This window comes from Eptatretus burgeri, chromosome 13, assembly GCF_056783735.1.
Source record: "Eptatretus burgeri isolate ZD-2024b chromosome 13, Ebu_testis_v1, whole genome shotgun sequence".
Lineage (NCBI taxonomy): Eukaryota > Metazoa > Chordata > Myxini > Myxiniformes > Myxinidae > Eptatretus > Eptatretus burgeri.
Genome location: NC_140973.1, coordinates 50,835,832 through 50,848,706, shown reverse-complemented (window position 1 = coordinate 50,848,706; position 12,875 = coordinate 50,835,832). Strand labels below are relative to the sequence as shown.

Here is a 12,875-nt window from a genome sequence, read left to right as displayed (position 1 = left end):
AATGTCCATCTGAGGGATGGCGCACACATTGATTAATCACCCTTCCTGTGAAACACCGGGATGACAGTTTATAGCTGGGTTAAGATTTTAAACCAGGCGAGACAGCATAAAACGGGTGTGTGTACCTCTCATCTATCCTGCCTTGGTGTGAGGATGCATGGTGTTGATAATTTAGTCAGACAGAGGCTCAGGGTTGCCTGCCCCTTCCTCCATGTCTGAAAACTCCAAGAGAGGACATGCTGTTTTCTTCTTTGTACTTCCTCTTGGTCTTCTTTTTGTGTATGGCAGCTTGGCTGCTGGGTAGCTACCATTTTGTTGGGGAGCAATTATGCCACTGATGCTGTGCCCCTATACCAGTACACTGGTACTTATTTTGCTGACTTCAGAAGGATGACAGGCTAAGTCAACCTCACCTGGTGTTAATTCAGCAGCCAACGGGGCTCAATCTCAGGGCCTTAAGATTCTAAGCCAGCCACCCTTCCACTAAGCCAACACCAGCTTTATACTTTTCTTGGTGATGGAGTTGGTCTTGATGTAAAACGTTGAGTATGTTAATACTGTAGGTTCATCAGCTCGAGGGCTTTCAACCTTCTAAGAGAAGCTAAAGAGAGTCTTCTACACTGCTTTATTATTTTTTCAGCAAGCATTGCTTTGTAGCCATTGAAAACATTTTCCATTTCGTTTTTGAACTCATAGTTCACTTGTCCCGTTGTTTTGCTGATTTTAATCCTTCCGTTATGTTAATCATTCTTTTAATTTGATCTTTAATTTAAATTATTTTGCCTTCCTAACTCTGGGGATTTCACCACGGAAAACTCACCGAGTCGATTTGCAGCAAGCAAAATTTTCTTCCACAATTTTTTGGCTATTTTTAGTCGATTTTTGGTATTTCAGTGTTGTTTAAAAAAAATTTTTGCTCCAAAACAGCAAAAGGATTGGTTTAATTTCCTATTTTTAAAAAAATATTCTTGAGATTTCGGTGGTTGCAGCGCTATTTTTTCACTATTTTTTCCCAACTATTATTTTTTCAAAATTTGGTTGCTACTTTTTCACTATTTTCCTGGACGTTTTACTGGTTTTTTTTTTCAGCAAGCAAGTGGTTGCTATTTTTCACTATTTTACTGGACTTTGTTTTTTTACACCAAATTTGCTGCTATCTTTTCAATATTTTTCTCTATGTACTTTGTTGTTTTACACCAGATTTGTTGCTATTTTTCACTACTTTCCTGGACTTTGTTGTTTTACACCAGATTTGTTGCTATTTTTCACTATTTTCCTCGACTTAATGTTATTTATACCAAATTTGCTGCTTTTTTTTTCAATATTTTTCTATACATACTTTGTTGTGTTACACGAAAGTGTTTTTTTTTCCACTATTTTCCTGGACTTTTGTTTTACACCAGATTTGCTGGTATTTTTTCACTATTTTCCTGGACTTTGTGTATTTTATACCATATTTGCTGCTATTTTTTCAATATTTTTCTCTACGTACTTTGTTGTTTTACACTAAAGTGTTTTTTTCTTACTATTTTCCTGGACTTCGTTTGTTTTACACCAGATTTGCTGCTATTTTTTCACTATTTTGCTAAACTTTGTTTTTTTTTTACACCAAAGTGATTGCTATATTTTCACTATTTGTTTTATTCAAAAACTGCCTATTTAAATATATTTTTCTATTTATTTCCTCTTTTTTGGTTGAAACTGCCTTTTTAAAATCTATTTTTCACCTATTTTTTCTATTTATTTTTGTTCCAAAACTGGCTATTTTAAAAAAAATTCTCCCTTTTCCCCCTATTTTTTTATTTCAAAACTCACTATTTAAAATAATTTTTTCTTCTTTTTCCCCCTTTTTTTGTTCCAAAACTCAATATTTAAAATATATTTTTTAATATGGAAAAATAGGAAAAATATATCTTTTTGCATTTTTTTCCTATTTTTTTTCTCATATTTACCCCTTTTTTAAACTGGGGCAGCCATGGTCATCATGCCCAATGCTCATGCCACGGGAGCCTTTATGGCGATCCCGCAGCCGAACTTGTCCCATTGCTTAATTATTTTTGTTGCACCAAATAAAGTTACACTTTGGGCACATACCTTAATGTATTCTTCACTCAATATAATTGTCCAAACAGTAGAAAAAGTTGTTTAATGCTTTGGCAATTTCACTTTTTTGTGTAAATATAGAGTAGGGAGCATAGACAGCCTTTCTTAAAGTAAATACACTTAGTTATAACAATTGCTAATTTCTTTAAAATTTCAGATTTCACTCCAGATTGACACTTAATTAGTCCACAAGCTCGGATCCTCAAATCCGAAGACAGGTTTTGATTATACACTTCAATTGATCTATGAGAGGCCATCGTGGAAAATTGCATCATATCCAAGTAAAAAATAAAAAAATAAAAATAAAAATTATAATAATCTCTCCAAGCTCCACATTTGAAAACTATAGCACCTAAAAATGCAATTTATACAGTGATTCATAGGTACGAATATTAGACATTCAATGATATGAGTGAGGAAAGTAAAAAAATAAATTTTGAGCGCTTTATCGCACAGAAACCATTGGGGTCTGTTCCAAGTCAAGGCATTTTTGAGCAGGCTGAAACAAAATGGTGGCTTAAGACCCCTGCGAGGTGACAGTGGGCCAACCAAGGTGGCATGCAGTCATCTAGGTGAGGCTTTAATGTATGTATGTATATATATATATATATATATATATATATATATATATATATATATATATATGTTTGAATGATAAGCACCCTGCTAATTACCTTCAAAAGGGGTGTTTAAATTTACCCAAATACCAAATTTTCATTCATACACTTCCTTGAAGTTCCCTTAGTACGCAGCAAAGTTTCGGGCCACTAGATTTCATGGTTTTGGAGTTAGGGAGGACACACTCACACACACAATTATAGATTGTTGGATTTTGATTTGGCATTTGCTGTGGTTATGGGTAGAATAGGTGTGCATGGAATTTGGGTGAGGGTTATTTGTTGAAAGAGCTTGGGAAGAGCAATGCTGAGTTTACAACTGTATACGTATTTTCAGTGTAGCCATTTCTGGCAATGATTACATTTTAGTGAGTAATGTATTCTGGTGATGGGTTTGTTGCATATTGAGCATATGTAGATATGTGTGGCCTAGAATTAAATATGATGCATATCCCCGAATACAAGAAGATGAAGACCCTGGTCGGCCAGAGTATCTCCAGGTCTCCTGAGTGAAGAGATGAACAAAGTTCTACAGGAGTGCAGCTTCTGCACTCTCACCTGGGCCCACCAATCTCTCAAAGGGGATTGAGGAAATTTGGCTTCTTTGTCTTGTTTAAGAGCTCCAGCAGCATGGGTTTTCATGATTGCTCTAATCCTCTTGAAGAAATGCCAACATTTGTCGGTAATCCTAAACTTTTGGGCATTAACCCTTCGTTCGAGCAAAAGAGAGATGTGTTAATGCCCAAAACATCAGCTTTTCCTTGCTTCTCACCGCAGTTAGCATACCATGTTTCAATCATCGTTCTGTTGATTCCATCCATTGTTCTACCTGTGATGAAGATCGACATTAGGCTTCACGAGCAAGTCCAGTTATTCATTTCAATCGCATATTTTCCAATGTGTATCTATCTCTGTTTTTTAACCTTTAATTTACAGTGACTTCAGAAAGTGTTCACACCCCTTAACGTTTTTCACATTTTGTTGTGTACAGCCTGAATTTAAAATGAATTAAATTAAAAATTTTGGTCACCAATCTAAACAAAATACCCCATAATGACAAAATGAAACATGTTTTCAGAAATATTTACAAATCAATTAAAAATGAAAAGCTGGAATGTTTTGCATCAATAAATATTCAACCTCTTTGCTCTGACACTCCAAATTGGCTCTGAGGTGCATCCAATTTCCTTTTATCATCCTTGTGATGTCTCTACAACTTGATTGGAGTCCACATGTGGCCAATTCAAATGAATGGACATGATTTAGAAAGAAACACACTTTTCTATATAAGGGCCCAAAGTTGACAGTGCATGTCAGAGCAGAAACTCGACGATGAAGTCCAAGGAACTGTCCGTAGAACTCAGATATAGAAATGTGAGGAGGCATAGATATGAGGAAGGGTATAAAACAATTTATAGAGTGTTGAAAGTTTCTAAGGGCACAGTGAGCTCCATCATTAAGAAATGGAAAGAACATGGAACTACCCAGACTCTTCTTAGAGCTGACTGTCCGACCAAACTGAGAAACCAGGCAAGAATAACCTTGGTCTGGGAGGTGCCCAAAAACCCAATGACCACTCTGACAGGACTACAAAGTTCCTTGGCTGAGATGTGAAGACCCACTGGAAGGACAACAGTTTCTGCAGTACTTCACAAATCCAGGCTTTATGGAAGAGTGGCCACCCAGAAGCCACTCCTGAGAAAAAGGCACACGACAGTATGCCTGGAGTTTGAAAAAAGGCAGGTAAAAGATTCTGAAAGCATGAGGCAAAATATTCTGTGGTCTGAGACAAAAATGGAATTCCTTGGCCTGAATGCAAAGTGCTACGTCTGGTAGAAACTGAGCACAGCTCATCACCCATCTAAAACAACCCCTACAGTGAAGCATGGTGGTGGCAGCATCATGCTATGGGGATGCTTTTCAGTGGCAGGTACTGGGAGACTTGTAAGGATAAAGGGTACAATGAATGGAGCCAAATACAGGCAAATCCTTGAGGAGAACCTGCTTCCGAGTGCAAAAGACCTTAGACTACGGCAAATATTTACGTTCCAACAGGACAATGACCCCAAGCATACTGCCAAAGCAACACTGGAATGGCTTCAGAACAAGAACATCAAAGTCCTTGGGTGGTCCAGCCAAAGCCCAGACTTGAATCCCATTTAGAATCTGTGGAAAGACTTGAAGATTGCTGTTCATTGACGCTCCCCCATTCAACTTGACAGAGCTTGAGCAAATTTGCCAGGAAGGGTGGGAGAAAATCCCTAAATCCAGACGTGCAAAGCTGAAACAGACATACCCAAGAAGACTAGAAAGCTGTAATCGCTGCCCAAGCCGCTTCTACAAAGTATTGACTCGAGGGGGCGGGGGGAGGTGGGTTCAATCCAAATTGACGCAAGAAAATTTAGCTTTTCATCTGTAATTGATTTGTAAAAATTTTGCAAGGCATGCTTTCACTTTGTCATGATGCGGTATTTTGTGTAGATCAGTGACAAAAAATTTAAATTTAATCCATTTTAAATTCAGGCTGTAACACAACAAAATGTGAAAAAGTCTCAGGGTGTGAATACTTTCTGAAGGAACTGTATCCTTCTCCATTGCCTTTTAGGTGACACCACTGAGCTTTGTGTAACCTGCACATATTAGTGCAGGTCATATCAAGTGGAAAGACGAACCGGATGCTGAGGACGGCATAACGTTTGCAGTTCCTTCCGCCTTTCCTTCACATATCCAAAGTCGGCCTGTTGCCAAAACATTTGCTTGGCTTCCTCGAGGTTCATAACCCTGCAAGAGCAATACACTGTTATAAGCACTTGAGCTCATCTTACGCTGATTCAACATGGAGAGCACACACGGCCCTCACATGTCTTGCATAAAGTGAGCCTGACATCTGATGATGGGTTTCCATTTTTCTACACCACCAATTCAAATCTCTCTCATGAATGAAAACATAAACTATATTAGTGCAATTGTACATTTCTCAGTCCAAATTATGTTAGGAGAAAGCAATGACAAGAGAACAGGAGCCCAAATTTTCCCCTCTGGGGAAATGCAGTGAGCTCATGCACAAGCAAACCAATTCTTTTTGGAAGGTTAATTGGAAAAATTCACACTTAGCATTTCCACTGCCAAATTATTCAGGCACTGGCATTCGCAGTGTTCGGTAAGCAGCTGTACAAGATTATGCTTACATTTCATGAATAACAAGGCCAAGTGGAAGTAATGTGCACAAAATAGATTATACTATATATATATATATATATACCATGTTTGCAAAAGAAAGAAAACCATGTTCGACCAATCGCATGTTGGGAAAAAGCTCTGTGACTTGAGGAGAAACGTGTTTATTCCAGTGCACAGGAAGCAATATGAAATGATAAATGACTGTCCTGTCGAACTAAGATTTGCTTCTGGGAATTAAAAAAATGCAACAGAAGCTCCCCAAAAAACAGTAGGCCATTGTGTATCAGCTCCATGACCAAATTATAAATAACTGCCCTGACAAATGGCTGCTCCGGCAGCACCTTGTAATGTACAGATGTAAATTCTCAGGAATGGAAATATTCATGACCTGATGCACGGACGCCTTGATGCCCCAAGATTATCAACGTAAGAGGTGCTCCTGCTGCCTGAAGAGTTAACTGAATGAAATAATTGCGACGTTTTCTGAAAATTACAATATATTGCACAAGCATTATTTTTTGCCTGATTTGGTGAACAAACTAAAATGCTATTAATCAGATGCCAATGCAGCATATCTTCCTTCCTTCAATTCAAGACATACCCAGTGCTCTGCTTTATCATAATTTAAGCTTTGCTTGAAATTGTATATGTTCAACACTCTTACAGCATTCACTTGCCTCTGCCATAAGAAAACTTGAATAAAATATTTCGTTATGGGTCATCTCCATAGAAGGTATGCACAAATGGTGGACATTGTCACATTGTTATCTACCATGCTTGAGACACTATTTCCCTCCCTTCTACTTTATCCCTTCTTCTCTCACCATAACTTCTTTACTTTGCATATGGTATGTAGATTGCCACCAAGTGTAAACATTCTGTTCAACTCAAGTGTTCCATCCATCCATCCATTGGGACCATACTCTGTGCAGAGCGTTTGTGCTGCCTAAGCAGTCTCCTTGGCTATTGGGTACAATCCTGGACAGGTCACCACTCCGACACAAGATATCAGCAATCTGGCACTCATTTTGCTGACCTCAGAAGGATGCCAGGCAGAGTCAACCCCACTTGGTATTAATTCAACAGCGAGTGGGATTTTAACTCGGGATACTCAGATCCCAAACACAGCCCCCTAACTATTAAGTCCTAGATTCTTAACCTGGGGGTCGTGACCCACATCGGGGTCGTTTGGGGTTTTTCTGGGGGTCATGAAGGGGTCATAAATAACATCAATTTGTTTAGCCCATTTTTAGGAACCTAACAAAGGAACAGACCACACACAGTATTTTGTTCACGTATGTATACGCACACGAACTGTGTGTGGCCTGGATCATGTGCGATACTGCCGTGTGTAAAGGCCCGGTCACACCTTGACGTTTTAGCCAACGTATGCCGATTTTTGAATTTTTTTTCTAAAACGCTGGCACACGTTGAATACGTTATGGGTAAGTTTTGATAACATTGAGAGCACGCTGAAAAACACTGCCATACGTCGTTGTACGTTGGCTTTAAACGTTGTACTTTTTGGTTGTCCTCAAATTTTTTCATGCTTGAAATTTCACGACGTATGCCGGCGTATGACTCATACGTTCCGCTACGCTGGCCACAAGTTGTATGCACGGTCTGCGATCGTTGACAGACGTCAACACATGCTACTTGTAAGTTAGTCACAAGTTGAGACACGCCGAGGTAATGTTTAGCGTACCCGAAACTTATTTCTAACCTATGATTAACGTGTTGTTGGCACGTTACGCGATCGTTGCCACACGTCGACAGACGTTACTTTTAAGTTACTCATAGGCTGAAAGACGTCGGTATAATGGATCGTCCTTGCGTCAGCGTCCACGGCCACGGCCAGCACACTTATTTGCAGCATTCTTCAAACTTTTCTTCGGCATGACGAGGATGTTCACACTTCGATGTCTAGCTTGGCTCTGATTCCAATTGTCCATCGGCAGCGTCTATTTAAAATAGTCGAGTTTGAGCGTTTTAACACGTTCAGAAGAAATGCTTCAAATTTCCAAACCCCAGCGTCAAAAAACAAAGGCGAGTGACAGCAATTTAAATCGTTCATTGCAAACAATGAAAATAGCTGAGTGGTACCGTTTAAAAGTCGTTGAGTGTAAAAAAAATCCAATTGTTGAGCGCAAGCGTCTACTTTCAATAGTGGGGTTTGAGCAATTTAGCACGTTCAATAGAAACGATTAAAATTTCCGAGCGCCAGCGTCAAAAAACAAAGGCGAGTGACAGCAATTTAAATCGTTCATTGTAAACAATGAAAATAGCTGAGTGGTACCGTTTAAAAGTCGTTGAGTGTAAAAAAAATCCAATTGTTGAGCGCAAGCGTCTACTTTCAATAGTGGAGATGCAGCCATTTAAATCGTTGAGTCGCAGCCTATGAATAGCAAACCCTACGTCACCGACAAAGATAAACTGCCTCACGATATGGATAAGTTAGGCTATCGTTGGGCATAGTTTGTGAACACCGGCTACACGATAATTATTCGTTGGTATATCGTATCTATAAATAATCAAAGCGCTCTATGCACATTATTAGTTCATTGTGCATTTGTCCAACCCATTATGAATAGACCTAAATCGTAAAAACAAGCTATAGCTCATTGTTGAAAAAGCCCCATAAAAAATTAGCCGCGAAGAACTTCGAACAATGGTGAAAAGATGTCTCCTACCCGTGGACACGCGGACGCAAGGACGATCCATCATAACCCACACCCTCCCCCTCACACTCACCTACTACTGCCAACATGAACAAACTACTACTAATACTAATACTAATACTGATACTGATACTGAAACTGTTACTGCTGACATGGACATCGACTCAAAAAGGACTCGAAAACACTGTTGGGTTCCCCTTTTATGAGCAGCATTTTTATATACCAATTCCCAAAAACGCTGGGAACACGTCTTTGTATGGCAGTTGTAAGCTAGAAACACGTTAATTTTTTTTTTGTCGACTGGAAGACGTCATTGGAATATGTCTACATATGTCGATGTGTGTTGGAACTACGTAAAGAATTGGTTCAAAGCACGTCAAACATAAGTTAGAAATAAGTTTCGCGTAAAAAAGACATTACCGCGACGTGTTTCGACTTATGAGTAGCTTATAAGTAGCCTTTGTGGACTGTGTAAGCGTCCACATATCGTGTGTAAAACTTATCCCCATCGCATGCGGAACGTGTGTCATACGCCGAGTACGTCGTAAAATTTTGAACATGTTTAAAATTTCTTGACGTACTCTACTTACTACGACGTATGATAGCATACTTTAGCGTTGTACTCACGTATACCAAACTTACTCATACCGTATTTGACGTGCCCCAACGTTTTAGACACATTTTTCTTAGGTCGGCATACGCTGGCAAGATCGCCAAGGTGTGACCGCGATGTTGACACTTCCATTTCTACGGCAGTTATGATTCGAATCGTTGTGCGTCAGCCTTTTAATAGGCTACGTCACGACATCGTCGGCGATGCGTGCAACGCGCTATGCCTAAGTTAGACTATCGTTGGGCATCGGTTGTGTAGGCCAACAACAGGTTCAGCATTCGTTGGTATAAGTTATCTATAACACAACGAAACGTTCTGTGTCCGTTACCAATGCGTTATACATAAGACCAAGTCGCTATGAATACGTCCGAATCTTTAAAAAAAATCAAAAGTTCAACGTAAGCCAGCGTTTTACATACATTTTAATACGTTGCCATCACTGGCTAAAACGTCAAGGTGTGACCAGGCCTTTAGCGTTTGTGCATTGCCAAACTGTGAGTAGGCCTTACATTTACCCATTTTCACGATAATTTCATCATGGCACTTTAGTTTATGTCACATAGAACAAATTTGTGTTGTATTGATTGCTAATTTTCACAAATCACGGTCGTTTTGAGGCCACGAGTGTGTGCTACATTGATCAGTTCGTGCTTCAGTAATGTTCGACCTGCAAAATGATGATACAGGTTACTCCATTAAATAAACGGGGACATATAATTCACTGGCTTAAGTGTTTATCGAAGCAATACATTGTTACCACTCGAAATTATTGAGGGATACCAAACTATTCCAGACTAATATGCTGTATATCCTGGAAAATTAAGGTTTCCAATGAGCCAATAACTAAAAATGTGCGGCAAAGGGTTGCATACTAACGATTAGATCATTTCCAAAAATCAGACCGATTTCCTAGCGTTCTGAGGATTTTCTGAGTGCCGCACACGTGTGTGCTCTGAAGTTCTGCTAACAAATTGATATGCCGCATATTTCCCCAGAATTTTGCCCAAACTGTGATTTTGCCTTTTGTTAGTGCATTCCGTCACATTTTCATCACCTTTCTCATGTCTTATTTTGCTTCACAGGTTGTGAACCATGTCTGCCAAGAAGAGCACGTATAGTGAAGCATTTCTCAAGTTCGGCTTCACAAGCATTGTTCAAAAATCCATGGTCAAGCCGCAATGTGTTATCTGTGCCAAGATTTTGAGCCACGAGAGCATGAAGCCCAGCAAACTGAAGATCCTTATGGAGTCTTGTCACAGCGACCTGGTGGGGAAGGGCGTGAACTATTTCAAACGAAAATAAGCCGCACTCAAGGGTTCCCGCATCGACTCGACGGGTCACTGTGCTCGTCAAAATGAAGCAGCGCTGGAGGCTTCATACCTTATTGCTTATCGAATTGCACAGACTAAGAAACCTCACACCATCGGTGAAGAGATTATCAAGCCATGCCTTCTCGAAGCAGCGAAGTTGGTGCTGGGAACTCGAAGCGAACTTGTTTGACAGCGAAGCAGTCAAACAAGTTCAGGCAGATTTCCTTTTCGAATGACACAGTCAAAAGTCGAATCTCAGATACGAGTAATGATATTCTGTTGCAAGTAGTGAGCGCTGTGAAGAGCAGTCCAGCGTATTCACTGCAACTGGACGAGTCAACAGATGTTCCTCATGTTCCCAACTGCTAGTCTACGTTCGTTACCTCGGCGGAGAAGCCATGAAGGAGGATAAACCTGTTCTCGGAGCCATTGGCCACTACCACTCGGGTAGAAGATGTGTTCAGAATGCTGGAAGCCTTCTTCATCAAACATGAGCTTGGCAGGGAACGACTTGTCGGGGTGTGTACAGATGGGGCACCTTCCATGGTGGGATGAAGATTCGGCTTCAAAGCCTTCGTGAAGGATGTCGCTCCCCATGTCTCCTTCACTCACTGCATGATACCTCGCCATGCTTTAGCGATGAAGACTTCTCTCCTGGTCTTCGAGAAGTGCTTTCAGATGTGGTGAAGATTGTGAACCACATCTGAGGGAGCGCAACAAACTCAAGAATCTTCAAAGCGATGTGTGAAGAAATTGGCGCCGATTTCACTGTTCTGATATTCCACACAGAGGTGTGCTGGCTTTCGTGTGGTAAAGTTCTCAATCGTGTGATTCAACTTCAAGAGGAAATAGCACTGTTCTTGGAGAGAGGGTGTACCGAGTAGGAGAATCAGCTTCATGAAAAGATGTAGGATTAACTGTTCATGATGAAGGTTGCTTACTTGGCTGACTTCTTCGCCGAGGTGAATTCCTTGAACCTGTTACTTCAAGGAAACCTCCCAATGTGACACACGGCTCGTGATAAAGTGGCAGCGTTTAGAAGGAAAATTCACCTTTACCAGAGAAGAGTCCAGGACGGTGACACGACTATCCTCCCTGAGATGACGACTCTCCTGGATGCTACGCCAGATGCAGAATGCCACTTCCACGAGGAGATCTCAACCCACCTTCTGGCAATTAGTGAAGCCATCGAACGTTACTTCCCCGGACTGGACGACTGCTCTAGTAATGAGTGGAACGTCCGACCCTTTTCCGTTGAAGACGGTGCCATCAGCGATACTGACGTGGCTGCGAAGGTTGAATTTTACCGAATTCGTGAATATGCGCAGCTCAAGAGTGACTTCATGGAACAAGAGCTCGCCATGTTTTGGCTGAAAGTGAAGGACTGTCCTGTTCTTTCAAAGAAGGCCCTGACCCTATTGTTCCAGTCCCCCTCAACCTATCGCTGTGAGGCTGGATTGTCATCCATGGTAACTCTGCAAATGAAGGCACGCAATCCGCTTGTGATCGACGCTTACATGAGGTGCTGCCTGTCGAGCATTCATCCTCGTTTTGATCACCTGATGGCTGCGAAGCAATTTCAGCCATCCCATTGACTGAGTATTGGCAGACATGTTTTAATAAATCGGGCTGTTTTTTTTCTTCCAATTTTTGTTTCGGGGGTCACGGCACTGACCAAGAATGTCTGATGGGGTCGTGGGGCCAAAAAGGTTAAGAACCACTGATTTAAGCCAACACCAGACATCAAGTGTTCCATGACAACTACTATTAATACAAGTACTATTTTAATGGCACTAATTATTCGCTGGGGAATTGGCCTTGAACCAGCTGGCCAGGTGGGATTATTGACTTGAGGTAGCAGGAATTTGTGGTTTGACCAGGGTGCCGGACACCATAGGATATCTTATGTCCACCAACTAATACTAGCAGATGCAACACCCAGCATAACGTTCATAATCCCAGCTGTTCAACCACATTCATATGATATTACCTTCACATATGAGAAAACCACATCGACACAGAGCCATTCCCCTCAACAAACACGCCTGTGTGAAGTTCAAAAGATCACAACGAGTAATTTATCAAAATCTCAATCACATAGAGAGCTGCAAAATTACCAGGGTGCACTTGTGGAGTGGCATGATGGATCTGCAGCACGATGAGGGGGTTCACAACTTTCCTCGTAGCCCCAACATGAGGCAAGCTTTTCAAAGTGATGCTGAAAGCATACAGACAGACGCTCCTTACTAGGGTGAAAGGGTGTCTTAGCAAGAGCGATTCTGCAATTGCAGTCCACAAGATACTGTTTCCATGGATCAAGTGTCAATAACCCCAATTATCCAGTGAGTTGCATCAAGGATTCAGCCTGTCATTA

At 40.8% G+C, this 12,875-nt stretch overlaps 1 protein-coding gene across 10 annotated transcripts in view; it reads right to left on the bottom strand.

Annotated features, from left to right (window-relative positions):
• EOGT (EGF domain specific O-linked N-acetylglucosamine transferase) overlaps positions 1 to 12,875 on the bottom strand; it is a 114,970-nt gene that overhangs the window by 62,805 nt on the left and 39,290 nt on the right. For all 10 annotated transcript variants that reach the window (XM_085850636.1, XM_085850638.1, XM_085850634.1 and 7 more), the window contains 2 exons: positions 12,619 to 12,719; positions 5,393 to 5,501 (listed from right to left, as the gene is read on the bottom strand). In XM_085850636.1, coding sequence (XP_085706762.1) covers positions 5,393 to 5,501; positions 12,619 to 12,719 — 210 coding nt within the window. The remainder of the gene's footprint in view (positions 1 to 5,392; positions 5,502 to 12,618; positions 12,720 to 12,875) is intronic.